Source organism: Vombatus ursinus, unplaced genomic scaffold (assembly GCF_900497805.2).
Source record: "Vombatus ursinus unplaced genomic scaffold, bare-nosed wombat genome assembly UNPS02014818.1, whole genome shotgun sequence".
Taxonomy (NCBI): Eukaryota; Metazoa; Chordata; class Mammalia; order Diprotodontia; family Vombatidae; genus Vombatus; species Vombatus ursinus.
The window spans coordinates 35,375,363-35,396,946 of record NW_020954596.1 but is presented as its reverse complement, the minus strand read 5'-3'; the positions used below and the strand labels follow the sequence as shown (position 1 = coordinate 35,396,946).

The 21,584-nt window shown below is 35.1% G+C and overlaps 1 protein-coding gene across 1 annotated transcript in view; it reads right to left on the bottom strand.

Annotated features, from left to right (window-relative positions):
* Nucleotides 1–21,584, bottom strand: part of TBC1D19 (TBC1 domain family member 19) — a 124,786-nt gene that overhangs the window by 8,036 nt on the left and 95,166 nt on the right. Inside the window, exons 16-19 of the mRNA XM_027836350.1 lie at nucleotides 10,833–10,865; nucleotides 6,367–6,476; nucleotides 4,064–4,155; nucleotides 2,190–2,305 (exon numbers count right to left, since the gene is read on the bottom strand). Of these exons, the coding sequence (XP_027692151.1) occupies nucleotides 2,190–2,305; nucleotides 4,064–4,155; nucleotides 6,367–6,476; nucleotides 10,833–10,865 (351 nt within the window). The remainder of the gene's footprint in view (nucleotides 1–2,189; nucleotides 2,306–4,063; nucleotides 4,156–6,366; nucleotides 6,477–10,832; nucleotides 10,866–21,584) is intronic.

The window sequence follows — 21,584 nt, the reverse complement described above, 5'->3', positions numbered from 1 at the left end:
TTAAGAGTTGGGGTTGAGGAGTGTATTTCAGGCATGGTGGACAGAAGTCAGAAGATACAATGTCAAATTTGAGAAACTGCAAGAGTGGCTGGAATACAGAAAAAAACAGGTTGGAGACAGACAGTGAAGGGCTTTAAATGAACATTTTGGGGCATCCTATCTTTGCCTTCAGAAGATTGTTTTGGCAACTATATGGAGGATAATTGAAGAGGGGAGACAATAGAAGCATGGAAACCAGTATTCCAGGAGAGAAATAGTAAGAGCCTGAACTAGAATTGTAGTTCAGGGAGTGAATGGACAAGGAGATTGGTAAAAGAAATGTAATGGAGGTAGAATGTAGTATAATAAAAGGGAGTAACTTTAGCTTTAAAAACTCTATTCATTGATAACTTGAGAAACTGGGAGGCCCATTAGCCTAATAAAAGTGATAAATCCTTAACAGCTATAATAAAATAATCCTTGATTATCTCAAGAAGAGTGAGTTGCTGTCACAATGAAATAGTAAGAGGAAATGAATAGAACTACTTTTCTGAGGTATTGAGTAGAGGCAAACCCTGAATTCTGGTGTGACAATGTAGACTAAGAGCCCTTAATTTTGCTTAAATAACAGAAAAAGTTAGAACCAAGTTCAGATATCATAGACCTACACAGAACTACAAAGTAAAAAAAGGATATTAAAAGCCATTAAATCCAAACCTCACCCAAAGTATAAATCATATATATATGATTTGTCCTTGAGAAATGTTATACAGCTTCTGTTTGGATATATTTAGTGAGGAAGAACTCATTACTTTTCAGGGCAATTCAGTCTTTTAACAGCTCAATTAAAAGGAAAATTTTCTTTATGTGGTTAGGAAGTTGGGGGTTTTTTTGAGGGGAGAAAGGAATAAGAAACAGATTTTTTTTTGACTATTGAGTAAAAATCTGCCTTCCTATAATGAAGCTCTTAAAGGTTCTTTAATGACTTTCTCTTTAAAGTCACTGCCACTTATTGATCTTAGTTCTGTCATCTGATTTTAAGCTGAACAAATCTAATCCTTTGTCTACAAGACAACCCTTAAATATGTGAAGACATGTTCGTCCTAATTCTTTTCTTTTCCAGACTAAACATTTCCAGTCCCTTCAACCAATTAAGTCATGTTTTTGAATTGCATCTCCATTCTGGGTCACCCATTTCTGGATTCACTCTAAAACTGTGGTGCCCAGAAAGGGGTAAAACAATGCCTTTGTGGTCTCACCAGTTGGGTGAGAGCGACATTTCTTTCCCTCAGGACACTCTACTCTGAGACCTCATGACTGAGATGTCTGAATTCTTGAAGGCTTTGTCAGGAAAGGGTAAACTCTGGGAGGTACTATTCAACTGGAGAGGTTCTAAGCAAGTGTAGGCAAGACTGTATGTCTGTTTTCCCAAGACCCATCTCACTAAACTTAGAGAAATTCATCACCAGACTGGCAGCAGAGTGATACATTTTCTTTGGCCCCAGAAACTTCTACTAAATTATAGAGGTGTTGTGAGCCAAGTCATGAAGGTAGCACTCACACAATGATGAAATTACAGGTTTAAAAAAAATTTCAGAAAGAGAACATGAGCTTTTGGGGATGGCATATCATGGTGCGGACTAACATTGAATTTGCTGTCTATCAAAACAGCCTAGGTCTTTTTCACATCAACTGTTTTATAGCTACATTTTCTCTATCCTTTATAGTCTGATCTTCTTTATAACATTTACTATCTATTTCTCCTATCTACTTCCACAGGTAATTTTTTTTATGAAGTGAAGGATTTGATATTTTATCCCTATTAAATTTAATCTTAATATTTAATAATTTAATTTCACTCAATTAAACAATTATTAATGTCTACTATCACTATGCTAGATGGACAGAGTTTTAAAATCAGAAGGGACTTAAGAGTTACATATTACATATGGCAAATTCATTTTATAGATGAAGAAAAGGAAGCTTTGAGCTTGGTTAAGATTTCAAAAGACAGCATCAGGGATGGAACTAGGATCTAGGTTTCCTGTCTCCTATTTTAGAACTGTTTTCACTACATCATGATTCTGATTAAAATACTGTAAATGTCTACAGATGAGGGACAGTCTGTATGAGTATTTACTCTACATAAAGAAAATTATTGTCCTCTTTTTGGATACATATATGTTTTACAAATAGACATTTCATATTACCAGCAAGAATTTCCAGAGAGTTGTATCCTAGGATTCTATCCCATAAAAGCAAAAGCTGATCCGTGGCTAGGTAACCAGAGAATGCACGTACCATCCACTTAAATGATATACGAAGTCTGTAATGAAGGGAAAAAGGAAGAAAGTGCCAGCTACATATCTCTTCAAAAAAATTAAATACTCAGAATAAGACTAAATCATTCTATAGTTAGGAATACTTCTTGCAGAGTCTTGCAAATATACCTAGGAATTAAAAATGCAACTATTCTTGGGAAAACAGAACTGCATAGTCGAAGAATTCTATACCATATTATTACAGTATGCAGGATTAAAATATTAGAAGGTTGAAAAGTACCTGCTAAGATCTTTAGGTCAGCCATGAGACATTCTCCTTTTATTTTCTACTTTTCAGATTATACTGATTAATAAATGGAGGGTGAATAAAAATGAAATATACAGGCTATATTAAGATCAGGTGCCATATTCTCCATGAATCATTTCTTGATCATTCCAGCTAGAAGTGATCTCTTCCTTAACCATGCCTTCAGTCACACTGGTCTGCAAACTCAGTATCATCCCTGACTCATCATCCTCATTCATTAACAGATCCAATCAACTGCCAAATCTTGTTATTTATATTTCCACAATATTTATTGTTTTCATCTCCTTCTCTCCATTCTCATAGTCACTACTGTAACTCAGACTCTCACTACCACTTGCTTGATATTGCAACAGTTTCTACCTGGTCTACCTCATTTCCTTCAAGGCTTAGTTCAAACACTTTTTTCTGATTCTCCCCCAATTATTAGAGCTTTCTGTCAAAATTATTTATATCTCTTCTCTCTGTCTCTGTCTCTTTCTCTCACACACGTATGTACGTATATGTAAAGTGTGTGTTTTTAGATCTATACCTCTATATATCCATCCATCCATCCATCCATCCATCCATCCATCCATCCATCCATCCATCCATCCACGTTATCTCCCCTGTCTAAATTCCCTCCTTAGGGGAAGGGACTGTTAGTGCTAATTTTCTAACCCCATTTACTACCAGACTGGAAGCTTCTTGAGAGGAGACTGAATCATGCCTTACCTTTGAATCTTCAGTATCTACTGCAGTATAGTGTGCCTAATATATGTTTGGTAAGTGAAATACTCAATGAAATGCTATTCAAACAATTTGAAGGAAGAGTCAAACTATACCAAAATGGAATGAATACATACTTCCCTTAATGCATTATAGCAAATTTTAATCTTCATTAGTTTTGGTCAATCAAGGTATCATGGTACTCTCAACATCACACTTATAATTCAGTATTTGTTTCCACAAATTGTTTACTCATATGTGGCAAATATCTTTTATCATGAATAGAAAAGAATTCATTGTTGTATCTCTTGTACCAGACAGGAAATTCTTGGTAAAGAATGTATTAGGTATCTATAAATCCTTCCGTAAATTTTCAGAATATTTTGAAGGTATACTTTATTAATGAATAATTATTATTCCACTTAACTTAATGGTATATTTCTGTCTTGAAAGAGTTAATTCACCTCAAAGGATTTTCTTTTCCAGAAGATTCAGCTCAAGCACTGCTTCTGCATTAGACCTTTCCTGGTTTTCCCAGCTGCCAGGACCTTCCCTACCTCATATTTGCTTTGTACAAGTATAAGTATATACAACATACTTAAAAATGTGCATGTTGTCTCCCTCATTAGAATACATACTCTTTTGAGGACAGGGATGGTTTTGCTTTTGGCGTTGTAGCCTAGCTTAGTGTCTTTCACAGAGTATATGTTTAATAAATATTTGTTAATTGATAATTTGATTAATGTGGGAGTATGTTTCCCTATTACACAAATAAGAGAAAAATACTCACGGCTGAGCTCCAATTTCCCGTAGATGATAAAAGAGTTGTGGAAGATGAGTTTGAAGAAGTGTCTCAAACAGCAAACAGAGTGAAACAATACCCTAACATAATAATAATTCATTAAAATATAGTTATAGTACTTCAATTATTTCAAAATTATTTTCCAAGTTCACAATGAGAAAAAATCATGAATATTAATGTAAATATCACTTAAATATTTTAAATTTAAGCAGTAAAAACACAAGTGGAAAATCTTGTTAGTAAATCATTCACTGCATTGAACAAATGAGAAATTTCATTTGTCTTTTAAGTATATAAAGAGCTTATTATATGTCCCAGGATATCTCATTTTTAACACAACAGCCTCCCCACTGAAACAGATATGTAACATACAAATAGTCCAGGAAAAACACTATTGCACAGAACAGACTGTTATTTGGCCTGATATGTAAGATCACTTAGGCCATAGAGAAATTCGTTTTTTCTGGATACTTGCCAGTTTTCGGGTATTTCCCTGTCGCCTTCCCCACACCCTTTGCTGTCTCCCTCCATAATGGCTTTCCCCTCTTGTTGCCTCTCTCCTAGGAAAAAAATATTTCCTGTTGCTTTTACCACTCTTCCTATAATATACAACCTCCCCTTCCTTCCCTCTCTTACTCTGTCACCCCACCAGGAAAACTATTTGTTTGGTGGTGACATAAGGTAGTCATTAAACATGACTCTCTGATTAACCAGTTTAAAAAAAAAAAGGAAAAAAAAGTAATATTAATGTAGTATAAGAAACAACAGAAAAGCAGATTCTTTAGGAAACAATCTACAAATGCCTGAATCAAGACTCTGGCAGCTTAGCAATCTTTGAGGCTGATTCTGTAGGGGAAATTTTAATATTATTTTTTAGTTTCTCCAGGAAAAGAATTGTTCCAATTCTAAATTCATAGGGTTCACTGAAGACTCAAAAAAGAGGTGACTATCTGCAAGTCCTTACTATACTAGAAAAGAATGAGTGGGCCAAGGTGTGCTGAAATAGCCAGGCAATCAAGTAAGGTAACTGTAAGCTCAGCATGAAGGTAGCGATAGGAAATCTAAGAACTATTCATTGTCAATTCTTTCCATGTGTCTAAGGAAATGGTGATTGCAGAGGTTGCTTTGAACCCTGAAGTACAGAACTGTTCAGGAAATGAGGAAAGAAAATTTCAGGCTGCCCCTGAGGTAGAAGATGAGAAGAAAGATTTTATCAGTTCGACTTCCATTCCAGATAAAAATAGAGGAAGACAAAAGCAAAATCAAGTTATCCAAATGTTTTGTGTTCTAAGATGCTGGGCAGAATTTCATTGCGTGTATTTGTGTAATCCTAGAATCATCTCATAATAAAAGCTTTAGTTTGCAATAAAACAGTGTAAGATTAGGATGGTATAAAGATAGTGAACTCCTCTCCTACCTCCCACCTCCCACAAGCAAAAATGCATGTGATTAAACTAGATGAATACAGAGCAGATAATTCACTATAAGCACCTTCCTCAGGTTTCATGATGGCTCATTAAGTAGGATAGAAAAATCTTACTTTAGGAGATTTGGTCCCTCTCATGTGAATTTTATTCAACATTTCAACTGCATGGTCAAACCTACCTCTACATGGGTCAAGGAAGCTAAAAAACTAAATAAAAGCCCTGCTCATTCTAGTTGTTAGAAGTGGCAGGGGAAAAGATAGTAATAAAGACAAGGCAAGGACCAAAGAAAATGGAAAAGAGAGATTTTAAAAATTTTGTGCTCAATTTGTTTTTTACTTGCCTCTAAAAATTTAGCAAAGCTAAGGGAAAACATTTAAAATTACATGGCTAACTAGCCAAAATATCAAAACTTGGAAAACAAGTGACAAGTAATAACTTCTTAACTTGTCAATTGTCTGAAATACTTCATTTTCTCCAGAACCAAAAAGGCCAGTACACATGTGGCAAGTGTTTCTAGAACATGCTTTTATATTGAAATGATGTTTATAGAATTCTGAATTTGCATTCATGTTTCAATATGTAAAAGATGACACTTCTCCAAATCTAATAGATTAATGGCATTTTTTCTAGCTCTTCATAAAAACATTTACTTATATTTCCTCCCTCCTAAAACCACCCCATTGCCCTGATTCTATACCAGAATTATCGTGATCTGTTATTCAATATCGCAAATTAAATACTTAGTTTTATAATATTGTTTTAAGAAGTCTACGTAAATACAATTAGAGAAAATCTGCCACTATGTAGTCTTCTAATAAAAATTACAGATATAAACTAATTTGACTCAATTTCTAATGAACTTACAGAAGGATGAGAAGAGATGGAATGGAGTCTGAAGAAAAAACGCACATACATCTCACGGAATATCTGATACAATTTGGAAGGTTCATGGTACAGAAAACAAAGTGGAGCAACTGAAAGGATAAAAAAATTAATTGACAACATTGCAAACTACTAACTTAGTTTAATGAATAAAAATGCATGATGCACGTAAGTAAATAAATCCATACATTCACAATAATTGCACTCATCAAGAAGTAACAATCAAAATGGCTAATTACAACCTATGTTATTTTAAATTTTAGGCTATACTATTTAAAATCCATATGCTGGGTTCTGAAGCACATGTGAAAGCTACTATTTCTAAAAGAAGATACTATGTTTGGTCTGGCCATATCTGGTTTTTCTGCTATTACTAGATTTTTTTTTATTTAAAAAAGCAGAAATAAAGCATGAGTTAAATATAAGCCATCATAATCTACGCTCATCAGAAGTTGAAATAATCACATCTAGACAGTGGTTTTCTAGAGGACATTTTCAAATTCAAACTCTTAAGGAACAACAACAACAACAACAAAAGATAAAAATTAATTTTGTGTACAAGATGACTGACTGGAAGCTGATTTCCACATTGCTCTGTAAAGGAATCAGATTTGCCTTCCAACATTCGAACATTTTGGAAGAACAAAAAAAGAGTTCAAGATTCTATAGAACATTAGAAGTGGCATGGGACCATAGAGACCCAAAGATCCAAGTTCCTCTAATAATTGAGATAAGATTTCCCTCATTAATAAACTTATAACAACAACAACAATAATAATACTTAGCATTTATGTAGCATCTACCATGTTCCAGGCACTGTGCTAAGTGCTTTACAAATGTTATCTCATTTGAACCTCAAAAATGAGAGGTGCTAGGAGGTAGGTGCTATTATTATCTCCATTTTACAGTCGAGGAAACTGAGGCTGAGAGGTTAAATGTCTTGCTCTGGGTCACACATCTAATAAGTACTACACTACCTAGCTACATATAGTATGAGAGGATTAAACCTAGTACATTTAAATCTTCATATAAATGATTTTTGTTAAGTTTTTGGAATTTTTAAAACCTTAAAAATGAATTTAATTTAAAAATAAATGTTTAAGAAATAGCTTAGTTTAAAGAATAATACCAAGTTCAAAGAAAGCTGCTTTCAAACTTGCTTAAAACAAATCAATTGTCAAAAAGAACCTGGAACTATCAAACAAAGAAAAATTGAATGGTCTTTCACTTAATATGAAATCATAGCACAAGGCAGAGAAAGCCATAGTAGATATATCTATGCAAGTTTAATTTTGCACCAGCATATCAGGAAGTTGTAATTTTAGATAAGAACTAAACTATACTGGTAAAAAGGTAACATAAATTGGTTTTTGAGATTTTAAAATCCTTAAAAGTGTTATAATGAAGATTTTGGGGAGCAAAAACAATAATCAACTTGTGGCTCATAAATGCAAAACTGAATTCAGGAGATTTACTAGCTTTAATAAAATAAAAATGACCCATATTGTCAGTGACGTAAAACTGATTGGTAAGAAGCTCTAGAGCTAGTCACTAGTCTTGGCTAATAGCAGCAAGAAGTGAAATGAACTCATCAATCAGCCTCCTGCCTTTCTTGGTTTCTTTTCACTTTTAAAAAGTGAAAGAAAAAAATGATCAAATAAAAAATGCTTAAAGCAGGACAATTCCAACTCTCTGGGTTAAACAGTACTATAGTATGATGATTCTGTTTACCAAAACAGCGTAAGAAAACCAACACTAATAACTGGCAATGTTAATTTATTAGAAGGATTAGGAAAAATTAAGACAAACCAATTTTAAGGATAAATTTCTAAATACATGTAGTTATGGAGTTTGGTAAGCTACCCACCAATTTCATAAACAGGTAAAGGGTAAAAAGATGCTACAACATTCACTAACCATTTTAAATCTATTTATGATAGTCAAAATCAAGTACTATTTATTAAACATTCTTTGTTAGGTGTGATACATAAATTAGAAAAGATATGGTCCCATCCTCATGGACATCACAATATAAGGAAATAACATGGATGTAGCATGTGAATACCAGATACTTAAGAATGAATCTCTTTTTCCATTTGCTTTTGTAAGACTCCATTTCTGTAATTAGCAGATAGCTTCTTAGATACTAACACTTAATCTTAAAGTTTGAAAATTTTAAAACTATTATTTAGTGAAGGAATGCAAAAAAATAATTTTATATGTAATTAGAAAAAATACAACCTCTCCCCAATATATGTAACAGAGGCTTAAAGGGCCTACTAATGATTAACTAAATTCAAAAGAGCAGATTAATTTGTTTATGATTTATATACCAATCTACTTCTAAAAATGATTTGAAGAAGCAAAAATAGTAGAATTGTATTATGTTGAATTCTGTCACATAGGAACAGACACAGGAATAGAAATTGGACCTGTGTTTTCTTCGCTCTAAAGGATTCCTAGATAAGGAATCTCCTTCTCTCAGTGCAGGCTGACAACTTCTTTGTGACTTCTAGGTTTAGAGAGCTGTCTAGAGCATCAGGAATATAAATGACTTGTTCAGCATCACCCAGCCAGTATGAATCCAAGGTAAGACTTGAACCAAGGTCTTCCTTGATACAAGTCTAGGTCTCTAACCCCTAGGCAATCCTATTCTATTTGTAATTATAACATTTATTTAAAATATTCTACAAAAATCTTCTGATGGAGAGAAAATTTTCTTTGAATAAACATTCTCACCTGCCTTGCTCCCTTGAAATATAAGTGAAATTGGCATATGCTTTTTTTTCATCAATTTTAAACTAATCCCTTTCTTTGGAAAATAATTTTTAAAAGTCATGCAATACAACTTCACTAGTCTGTACATGAGGGGAAGACTGGTTGGTATAAATTTAAAAAAAAAATCTAGATCATCATATTTTTAATGAAGGAAATACAACTATTTCTTTCAGGTTCATAGGTTACCTAAAATTGAGTAAAGTGGTGACTTCTACAGCTCTTTAGCATATGATATTTTTAAGAATTATAATAATTATAATTAAAATAAGTATACAGATAAATGGATTCTGCTAAAGTAGTTGTGGATACTAGAAAAGTTTTTCTTAAATGCTTTAAATATCATCTCTGTTTACTTTTTATATAATGACTAATTTTGAATTAATGGGGTATTATTTACTTTGAAAATACCTAGCAATATTCAATTTTGTGGCATCAATCAGTGCCTTTAAATCATTAATGAACAGAATCAAAAGTTTCACTGTAAAAGTATTTCAAATCAACTTTCATGATCCAAATTAACTTTATTCAACACAAAATGTTAGGTTTAAACTTAATGACTAAAGGACAAGAATGTGGATTTAATCAAGATGTATTTGTCTTAATTTCCCTATCATGAAATCCTTTGTATTTTTAGAAAATGGAAATACATTAGAATTTCTCTATAATACTATCTGCTTTGGAGTTGTGGTAAAAGGTGGATTCAAATCTCAATGTGAAGCACCACAAGTTATTAAGTAGTTTTACCATTCATTCCTATTTCCTGAGACCTGAAAAGAGAATAATTGCAAGGTGCTTATGTATTTTTAACTTGAGTATAATCTGATATCTACTGAGTTTTAAATGCTTTATATTCACACCATCAACCTAGATTTTTTAAGATATTGAGCATTAATTTTTCATAAAGCAAAACATTAAATGATTTATCAACTCTTTTGCTAGAAACTATGAAATTAAGACTACCTACTGTAAACCAGATGATTAAAAACAAGGGGAAAACACCCCTTAGAAAGTGTTAGTCATACTAAATTCCAGATTTTAAAATTCCATGCTGGAAGTATATGATAGGCTTCCTCAAGCTGTCCCTTGTTTGTCACTCCAACCAAGGCCAGAAAGGCTCATTAGCTCCTCTTGTTCATCATTTGCTGGCATGGGATGACAGAGTGGCACTCAGGCCTCTCTTCACACGTACTTAGGGCTGTCTGCATACGTCAGTGTAACAGATGTAGTGCATACCAACAGCCTAAACAAATCATGAGATCAAACCTGATGCTGTATTTTCCTTTTAACATTTCCTGGTTCACTTATATTTTTAAAATTTCTTGGTGAGATTGGCCCTCAAACTCCAGAATCTTGAGTCATTTTATTTACTGTCCATTAAAACGAAATCTTGACATCAAACACACACACCCACACCCACACCCACACACATACCTTAACCCTATTTGTACTAACAATTCAAAGTAAATTTTTATTTGCCAGACAACTATTATAGTGGCAAAGAAAATGAACCTTTATTTTATTTTTTAATAAAACATGTAAACAAACAAGAAATTGGAGATTTATTGGCAGCATGGTTAACTAGCTAAGTGTGGGGAGTGGAATAAATGTGATTTCTTTGTTTAAAGTCAGTAAAAGTGTTGTGTAAATGTCTCTTTTAAAGCCCAACTTACCATACATTGAAAATCCATGGAAAGGGATTACTCCTACAAAATAAAAATGACAGAAGCAATTTAATAACATTCCATCCTAAAAATATGATGACATGTTTCATATTAACAAAATTAACAAATCTTAAGTCATTAAGTAGGGGGCACAGTGGATAGAGTGCTGGGCCTGGAGTGAGGAAGACTTTGGTTCAAATCTGGCCTCAGACACTCAGTAGCTGTGTGACCTTGGGCAAGTCACTTAACCCTGTTTGCCTCAATTTCCTCATCTGTAAAATGAGCTGGAGAAGGCAAAATACTTCAGTATCTTTGCTAAGAAAACCCCAAATGGGATCACAAAGAGTCAGACACAACTGAAATGACTGAACAAGAAGTCATTAAGTACCGTAAAAGATCCTGGAATCGGATCATATTAGAAGATACAATATCAGGAGTATCGTTTTACAGTATTTGCCCTAAAATTTTAAAAAACACTAACTCAGTCATCTGAATCACTGAAAAAATATAACACAAGGAATATTTTATACTAATTACATAATGGAGGTAGTTTGGTATAGCGGATAAACGGCTGGCCTGGGAGTTCAGAAGACTAGGGTTCAAGCCCCACCTCTGACACATAATAGCTGTGGGAGGTCACTAATTCTCACAGGTCCATAACATCTGGACTTCTTGGTCTATTGAGGCTAAAATCAAGTGACCACCTGCTTGGCCCCGCTCGTGTTTTCTAGATGCTTTTCCTAGAGTTTACCTCGTTTGTTCCCTACTTTTTTTGCTGTGTGTCCCTTTCATAGGTTCCACCATCTTGTCAACGTGCTCTTGATTTTTCATCAATGTTCCTTCAGTCAATATATCAAAATCGTGGCATGCTGAATTTTCCAGTTTCTATGTGGCCCTTCTGGTTTTAATCTTCTCTTACCTGATTCTATCAGCAACCACTCTCCTAACTTGTGCTGTCCTATACCTTATTCAGTATCCTGATTTGGTGATTTGCAACCTTTTCTGGATCTGTTCTGTGTAAAGCATTTCTACTAGTGTGATGCAAAGCCCCCTTGCCTTATTCCTTGTACTTGGTGATTGTTTTTTCATTCTGCATTATTGCAATATAAGTAAATTTTTTAAAAAAATATTTTCTCCCTTTTAAAAATAAATTTGTTTAGAATACAGTCCAACTAATAGTCCCTGTACCTTATTTGGTTTTATACAACATTTAGGCTTTTTTTTCTCTCTCAATCATACATACATATGTATATGTATATACATTTTTTGTTCTAGTTCAAAGGATGGCTGCTTTTTAAAATTAATACAATATTTTTTTAGTATTTTAGTAATATTGATATTTCCTTATTTTGGTGCTTGATATCATCACTAGTTAAGTCACATTTACTTACATATTGTTTTATGGTGGTTTTGTGTGTGTGTGTGTGTGTGTGTGTGTGTGTGTTACATAGAGTAAAGATATGATTATAGGGAGAGAAATAGGGCTAGAGAATTAGAGACAGATCTAGGGTAACAATGGTGATAGTAAATAAAGATAGTTGACTTTCTTTTCATTTTTTTTTTAAGGTAATTGGGGTTAAGTGACTTACCCAGGGTCACACAGCTAGTAAGTGTCAAGTGGTTGGTCTGAGGCTGGATTTGAACTCAGGTCCTCCTGACTTCAGGGTCGGTGCTCTACCACTGCGCCACCTAGCTGCCCCTCTTTTCCTTTTTAGTAATAGTGAAAAGGACTAGAAATAGCTGGTATAGGGAAAGTGAAATGAGGACAAATTAGGATAAAACATATAAACAAGTTTAGGTTATAGGTAGGGGAAGCTTATTTTAGTATTTTAAAAGTAAAATTTTAATGTGTTAAAACTAGATTTTTAATAGAGCAGCTAGGTGGCGCGGTGGATAGAGCAGTGGGCCTGAAGTCAGGAAGACATCTTCCCGAATTCAAATAAGGCCTCAGACACAGTTGCTGTGTGACTCTGGGCAAGTGTTTGCCTCAGTTTATTCATCTGTAAAATGAGCCAGAGAAGGAAACAGCAAACCACTCCAGTATCTTTGCCAAGAAAACCCAAATGGGGTCACGAAGTGTCAGACATAACTGAAACAAGTGAACAACAAAGACTTTTAATATGAGATTGACTCTTGAGTAATGGCATTTCAATTTGAATAAATTGAAGCAAATCAAGTTTGTCAGTGAATTACAAAAATAAAAGTCAATAACAGAGAAGATGAGAGGATGAAGTATTTAGTAAGAAAGATATTTTATGTGGTATTTTCTGAATCATGTATACTATTTGAATTTCATCTACTTTAAGATTTTTTTTTGATAAGTAACACTTCTGTACATGGGAGTTGGACTTTGTCAAAAGAATGTCTACTACAAGGAATCAATTTCATATTCATTATAACATAGTTAGGATTTTTGCCTTTCTTCAGATGTATTAGGGGATAATAGTTTCTTAAAATAATTGTCCACAGCAAACATACAAAACTTGAGGCAAGATTGGTTGGAAGATATTGAATACAAGAAAAAATATTTCAAGGACATTAGTATCCATTAGAAAACCCTTCCTGGGTGATGACCAGATGATTGAAACTTAACCCTTGAAGGACTGAAGGCATGAAAAGCAGAGATAAGTTTTTTTAAAAAACTGTTTAGGAATATGTCTATATCTGAGATAAAAGAAGTAGTTTGCCAAAAATGTTTAGGTAGTACATAACCTAAGGGTACAAATGGATTCTTTGCTCATACTAAGGTGTTTGGTTCAAGGAGAAATTTAGGGCCTTTAAAAGAACTTGGTAAAAAAAAAATTGTAATTCACTATTCCTTATGTCCCTTTACCAACTACTTCCACTAAGTCTTTTGACATTATATGAATTTTGAAGCAAAGAACAGAAAATCCTTTGTACTTTTAGTTTTAATCTTCTCAGGCTTAATTCTGTGAGTCTACAGTATTTGAGTTAGGAAAAATAGATGCCTTTTTATATGAATAATGGCTAGTATTTATATAGTGCTTTAAGGTTTGCAAAGCACTTTACATATGTTATCACATTTAATCCTCACAGCAGCTAGGAGAGGTAGGCATTATTATTATCTTCATTTTTCAGAAAAGGAAACTTAGGCAGACAGAGTTCAAAGAGATTTGCCCAGGGTCACAGAGTTAGTGACTGTCTAAGATTTCATTTGAACTCAGGGCATCCTGACTCCAGGTTCAGGGCTCTATCCTCTGCATCACAAAGCTGCTTCCTTCAGAATATTTCAAAGCATTTTATGTATACTTATCTGTCTTCTTAAACAGAATGTAGTAAGCATGGTTTTCAGATCACACAAAATCATTATGCACAGTGATGCTTTTATCATGCAGTGAGATGCATGGGGCTTCACCAAAGAATGTGAACTTGTGTAATAGTGTACTAGTTTCATAATCTCATGCTTTTTTGAACTCTTGCATCTACTTTTTCCATCTTTTTCTTTGTTATGGAGCTGTTGGCTGTGAGGTACAGAGTTCTGGATTTGGAGTCAGAAGATGAGGTTTAAATTCTTGCTCTCCCACTTACTACTTATGTGACTCGGACAGGGCATTTAACTTCCCTGGGCATCGGTTTCCTCAACTGCATGATGAGGTGCTTATTATATGACCTGAAATTCATTTTCATCTATAAATCTACAATCCTATGACATTGCTACTGCCAGTGTGTATGACTATGACTATTCCTCTCCCTTTTCTAATTTTTTTCCTTTATTCTGCTCAGAGTTTGGAAACTAAATAAGAGAGCTTTTGAAAACCCTAAAGAAGGCTCTATTCCTGAGAACAGAGGTCTCTATTCCTGAGGGGATCTACTAAAAGAGTAGATGTGATTTAATGCAGCTATTTTTGATGTCAAAAGACTTTTTCCCCCTATTTTTTGGTTCTCAACTACGTTCTAAATAGGTGATGTTGCTGGATAGCTAAGTTTCTTTAGAGGCAAGATGTCAAAAATCATTCAATATCAATACTCCATCGATCTTCTACAGATGTCAGCTATATCCCTCGTTAGATTAAAAATTAATTCCTTTAGTGTATCAGTTATGACATTGATTACTCGATGACTTACTTTTAAAGTTTCTTTTAGTTTTTTTAATGCTATCTTTTGCTTCTTTATCATTGTCATTTCTGAATATATCCCTTCCCCTTCTCTAGACTATCCCATTTGTAACAAAGAAGAAAAAAACACAGTGTAGTGAAACCAAACACAACTACTGTGTCTTAAAGAATATACAGTACTCCAAACCTATAGCCCTTAAACTCTGCAATGAAGGGAAAAGGTTTTATTTTTTCAACTCTTCTCCAGGACCAAGTTCGATCATGCTAATTACACAGCATTTCTGTTTTGTTGTTTTGCTCTCTTTACATTGCTGTCTATTGTTGTCTTGATTCTGCTTACTTAACTCTGCATCAGTTCATGTGAGTATTCTTACCCATCTCTGAATTCTTCTTATTCATCATGTCTTTTGATACAATAATGTTACTACATTTATCAACTACAACTTGTTTAGCCATTCCCTATCTTATGAGCATCTCCTGTTTCTACTTCTTTGCTACCACAAAAAGTACTGTTATGAATATTTTGTTGTATCTGAGATCTTTATTTATGTCTTTGACCTCCTTGGTCTATATGAATAGCAGTGGAATCTTTGGGTCAAAGAATATGGACATTTTGGTCACTTTTTAAACAGCAAATTGCTTTTCAGAATGGTTGGATGAAATTCATAGCTCCACCAATAGTATGATAGTATAACAACAACAACTAACATTTATGCAGCACCAACTCTGTGAGAGGCATTATGCTAAGTGCTTTGCAAATATTATCTCATTTGATCCTCACAACAACTCTGGGAGGTAGGTGTTGTTATTATCCCTATTTCACAATTGAGGAAACTGAGGCAAACAGAGGTTAAGTGACTTGCCCAGGGCCACACAGCTAGGAATTGTCTGAGAGCAAATGTGCACTCAAAAATCTTTTCTCCCTCCAGACCCAGCACTCTGTGCACTATGGTGCCACCTAGCGGCCTCCAGCATTAGTATGTCTATCTTCCCACAGCCCACTGCGGGTTTTTTTGCTTTGTTTTTGTTTTGAGGTTTTGGTTTTCTCTTTTACTGATTACTTTCATCTTTGCCAATTTGCTGAATGTGAAGTGAAGCCTCAGAGCAATTTTGACTTGTATTTTTTATCATTTATCATTTGAAGCATTCCTTAATTTTATTTTATAGTTTGCAATTATTCTTTGGAGAACCATATATACACTTTGACCACAACCTCTGTGGAGAGGTTCTTGGTCTTATATATTTGTATTAATGGAATGGAATGGAATAAGTATTTATTGAGCACTTACTATGTACCAGGTATTGTAAGAAACACTTTACAGATTTGATCTCATTCAATCCTCACAATAACCCAGAGAGGTAGGTACTATTACTACCGAGCCTTGCCCCCGCCCCCCCCTTTGCTTTTTTACAGTTGAGAAAAACAAAGCAGAGGTTAAGTGACTTGTCCAGGGTCACACAGTAAGTATCTGAGGTTGATTTGAACTCGGGTCTTTTTGACTCTAGGCCTAGTGCATCCACCCTGAGACAACACTGTGCTAGGAGCTTCTGATGCTCTCTTTCTCTCTAAATGTGTGTGTGTGTGTGTCTGTGTGATAGAGAAGGGCCTACACTTATTTTGTTTGTGCAAAAGCTTCTCAATTTCATACAATCATCTATATCTTTTGTGACCTCTTGCAACACTTGTCTGGTTAATAATTCTCCCTGTATCCAAAGCTGCAAAGGCATTTGATCTCATTTTTTGTAACATTTTGTGGTCTGATGCTTTATATTTAGATCCAGTACCCATTTAGAACTTGTGGTATATGGTGTAAGCTATTGGTCAAAATTTATTTTCTGTATAACTTTTTCTAGTTTTCCTGGTAATTTTTGACAAATAAGGAGTTTTTCTACAAGCCATTTATGTTTTCTAGTTAAATAACTGGTTAGTTTGATTATTTCAGATTCCAGCTTATTTATTGACCTTGCCATTCACTTGAGGCTGCCCTGTTTCTCACTACCTGGCACAGCACTGCTAGTATGAGATGGCAGAAAATATCCCTTCCACCCTATCCCTCACTCCCTGAGGGAGTTAATCTATTTAGTTTTTGTACTATCTTAAAGCTAAGCTTCCCGATTGGTGGGTGAGTACTTAAGTCAGCCCCAGGCTCCACACCAGATCATGTTTCGCTTCCTATCCATCTTTCTATCCCAGCCCTCAAATCATCCATTCTGCAATAACCATCCTCCCACCTTCCACCTCTGGCTCTGGGAACAGAAACCAAAATAATAGTTTCATTATTCCTGGAAAAGTACTTAGCAATTAGGCAGAGCGTGGATTAGCTCCTCATCACAGAGACTCATGAGACACACTTCCATGACCAACACTTCTATATACTTACATACATATGTACATACACCTATGTGTATATCTCCCCTATTAGAATGGAAATTTATTGAGGGCCAAGATTGCCTCACTTTTATAATAGTAGCTTAGCACCTGGCATGGTGTCTGGCATATAATAAGTACTTTATAAGTGCTCATTCATCTATTTTTCAATTTTTTAAACAAAGGACAAATAATTTTAATGATTACTGTTTCATAATATATTCTGAGGTCTGTGTACTATTTTTTCTTTATCTTTACTTTTTTTTTCCATCCTTTCCCTTATGATTCATTTGTTCCTCCAAATGAAATCTTATCATTTTGTCTAGTGCCTCTAGGTAATTGGATTGATACAGCACCAAATTTGCAAATTGTTTTAGGTACTACTGTAATTTTTATTACATATGTATGACTCAACCATGACCAATTAATATCCCTACAATTATTTAAGTCGTGTCCTTATTTCTTTGTTTTGTTTTGTTGTTTTTTTTATTTTAGGCAATTGGGATTAGGTGACTTGCCCAGGGTCACACATCTAGTATGTGTCAAGTGTTTGGTCTGAGGCCGCATTTGAACTCAGGTCCTCCTGACTTCAGAGCCGGTGCTCTTCGGGTGGTGCTTCTGCACCACCTAGCTGCCCCAGGTCCTTATTTCTTTAAAGACTGTTTTGTAATTATATTTATATATCTTGAGTGTGTCTTGACCTCTCTGCAGCTTCTCATACTGCTTAACATGATCTGTCCTCTCTAATTTTGGTTCTCTCTCCTGGTTCTTCTCTTATCTGCCTGACCCCTCTTTCTCAACTCTCCTCTGATGGATCTTCATCCAGGTCATACCCACTAACTACCTGTGGGTTTACAGTGATCTACCCTGAGCCCTTTTCTCTTCTTCCTTTATACTACTTCATTTGGTGATCTCATCAGCACCCAACGTTTCAATTATCATCTCTGTGAGGATGAATATCAAATAAATATCTCTCCTGAATTCTAGCCCTTCATCACTAACTGCCTTCTGAACATCTCAAACCGGATAACCCATAGGCATCTCAAACCAAGACTCATCTTTTTCCCAAAACACTTCCCTCCTTCCAACTTTCCTATTACTGTCAAGGGCACCACATACTCCCAGGCAAACAGGTTTACAAATTCAGTAATTACAACTCCTTGATTCTTCTTTTTGACTCACACCACATACCCAATCTGTTGTCAGATCTCATTGATTCTGCCTTCATAGTATCTTTTATATATGTCTCCTTTTCTCTTACTCATGTAGCTATTACCCACCCTAGTACAGGTCCTCATCACATGTACTACTGCAAAAGTCTTCTCTTCTTCCATGTACTTCTATGTACATGTTAGTCAGTCAGTCTTCTTCTTCTTGTCGTTTTTCAGTCATGTCCAACTCTTCGTGACCCCATTTGGAGTTTTCTTGGCAAAGATACTGGGATGGTTTGCTATTTCCTTCTCCAGCTCATTTTACAGATAAGGAAATGAGGTGAACAGGGCTGAGACTTGCCCAGGGCTACACAGTAAGTAAGTCTGAGGACAGATTTGAACTCAGGAAGATGAGTCTTTTTGACTCCAGGTCCAGCTCCCTATCCATTGCATCACCTAGCTGCCCCCAAGTCAGTCAGTCACTTAGTTTTTATTAAGGGCCTAGCGTGTGCTAGGTACCGTGCTAAGTGTTGCGGATACTAAGAAAGATAACACCAAACCAAACTGAAAAATAAAGCATTAATTAATTAAAAATTAATTAAATTAATTTTTAAAAATTAAGTTAATTAAACAGTCCCTTTGTTCTAAAGGATCTCAGTCTAATGGAGGAGTCAAAGTGCAAATAACTGTACAAACAAGATATGTATAAGATAAACTGAGGATAGTCAGAGAGGGAAGGCACTAAGATTAAGGAGGGCTGGGAAAGGCTTAGCACAGAAGGTGGGACGATGCATTTATTAGAAAAGCTTCATATATTTTCCCATCATAAATGTTAGCTTTTGGTTTTAGATATATACTTTTTATTGTATGAAAAATGGTCCTTTGCCTTTCCTTTTTTAACATAAATGAATGCTATTATTTTGTCAAAGACTTTCTGAATCTATTGAAATAATTATGTGACTCGGGACACTTTTTTTTATATAAAGGCCTGTTTTCTTAACAGTGAATTATTCTTGCAAGCCTGATACAAATCCAGCTTGGTCATAGTTGATAACTGTTTGAATCTGTTGTTGTAATCTTTCTGCTAGGATTTTACTTGAAATATTTGTATTGGTACACATTAGTAACAACGGTCTAAAATGACCTTTCTTGGATTTAGTCTTTTTTGCTTTAGGCATTAGGACTATATTTGTCCTATAAGAAGAATGTGATAGGACGTTTTATTTCTCAAGTTTAAAAAATAATTTATATAATATAGGTATTAGTTGCTCTCTAAAAATTTGACAGGATTCACCTGTAAATCCATCTGGACCAGTTCTTTTTTAATTTGGGAGTTCATTTATGATCAGTTTTTATTTCATTTTTCAAATTGGGTTTAATATTTCTCAATCAGGATCTCTTCATCTGGGTATTTTATATTTTGGTAGGTAACCCTCAATTTTAAAAAATCTAGGTTTTGCTAGTATACCCTATGTATAGTTCAAGTGCTAAATATGCCTTGCCAAACTACAACTCTGGATTACTCCCCCTCTCTCCACTTTCTTTGCTTATATATGTGATGCTGAACTTAGCTAGAAAAAGTAATGAAACTGTGTTAATTGGATCTACTACAAATTTATGTAATAGAATATCAATTATTTCAGCAATGCAACCTTCCACTACTCGGTAATAGATTCTCTATCCCAGTCACCATGGCAGTTTTTCTAAACCTTCTCATCTTTTCTCAGACCTCTTAATGTCCTCTTCCCTTACCTTTGATAAGGACCTCATCTTTCTTGACCAAATTAATTGAAGCCATTCACAAAGCTCTGTCTTCTCCTCTTCTACTCATTTCGTACCTCTTTGACACTGCCCCTCATTACATTTCACCCCCCTAGTCTCTGAAAAAGAGGAGACTCTCCCCTCTGGGAGGGTTACACTCTTCCCTGATGTCCCCAACACTCCGTCTTCACCACCATCTCCCTTCTACCCACCGGCTTCCCTCCTGCTGCTCACACATTTGTGCCCATATTTCCTCAGTGCTTAAGAAACCCTTGATTGATTTGACCGTCATCACATATTTCAACACTTGTTTTTAGCTAAACTCTTAAAATTATCTACAACCTGTGCTTCTACTCCCTTTCCTCTTACTCTTTTCTAAATCTTTTGCAGTCTGGCTCCCAAGCTCACCATTTAATTAACACTGCACACGCTCTGTCTCTCAAATTACCAATGATCTCATAATTGATAAATACTGGCTTCTTCTCACTCCTAACCCTTTGCTTTGCAGCACTTGTCACTAGTAGCATCTCCTCCTAGATACTTTCTCCTCTCTAGATTTTAGGGACACTGTTTTCTCTTGGTTCCCCTCCATCTTCACAATGCTTTCACAATCTCCTTTGCTGGATCTTCATAGGTATCCTTTAAGACTTGGTCCTGAATGTTCTCTTCTTTCTCAACTGGTAATTTCATCAGATTCTGGGGGTTCAATTATCACATCTATGAAGATGCCTCCCAGAACTATATATCTACCCCTAGTCTTTCTCCTGAGCTCCAAATCCTCATCATCAACTACCATCAACTGGGAGGTCTTTGTAGGCTTCTCAAACTGAACAATTCCAAATTAAAAAAAAAAATTATCTTTCCTCCACAACTCTCCATTCTTCTGAACTGATCTGATACTGCTGAAGGTACCACCATCCTGCTAGTCACCTAGTCTCAAAATCTAGGTGTCATCCTCAGGTGTTCACTTGCACTCATCTCATATCAGTTTCCAAATCTTGGCATGTAAGTCCGCCTTCTGTCTATTCAAGCAACCATCCCCCTAGTACAGACCCTCATTTCTTTTCCCCTGCATTACAGCAATAGTTTTCTAATTGGTCTCCTTGCCCTCCAATCCATTCTCTACAAAGTTGCCCAACATATTTTCTGACTATGAAACATGTCCCCTGCACTCACCACCTCCAGATACTCAGTAAACTTCAGGGACTTCCTATTACCTCTAGGATAAAATATGGAGTATTTTGTTTAGAATTTAAAGCTCTGTACAATCTGACCCCTTCCTACTTTTCTAGCCTTATATTTTACAATTCTTTTTCAGAATGTTATTTTCTAATGTGCTTTGCCCCCCCCCAGCCTGATGAAAATCAGTGCAAAGTCCCCGTATAGAAGATATACAACCTTATAT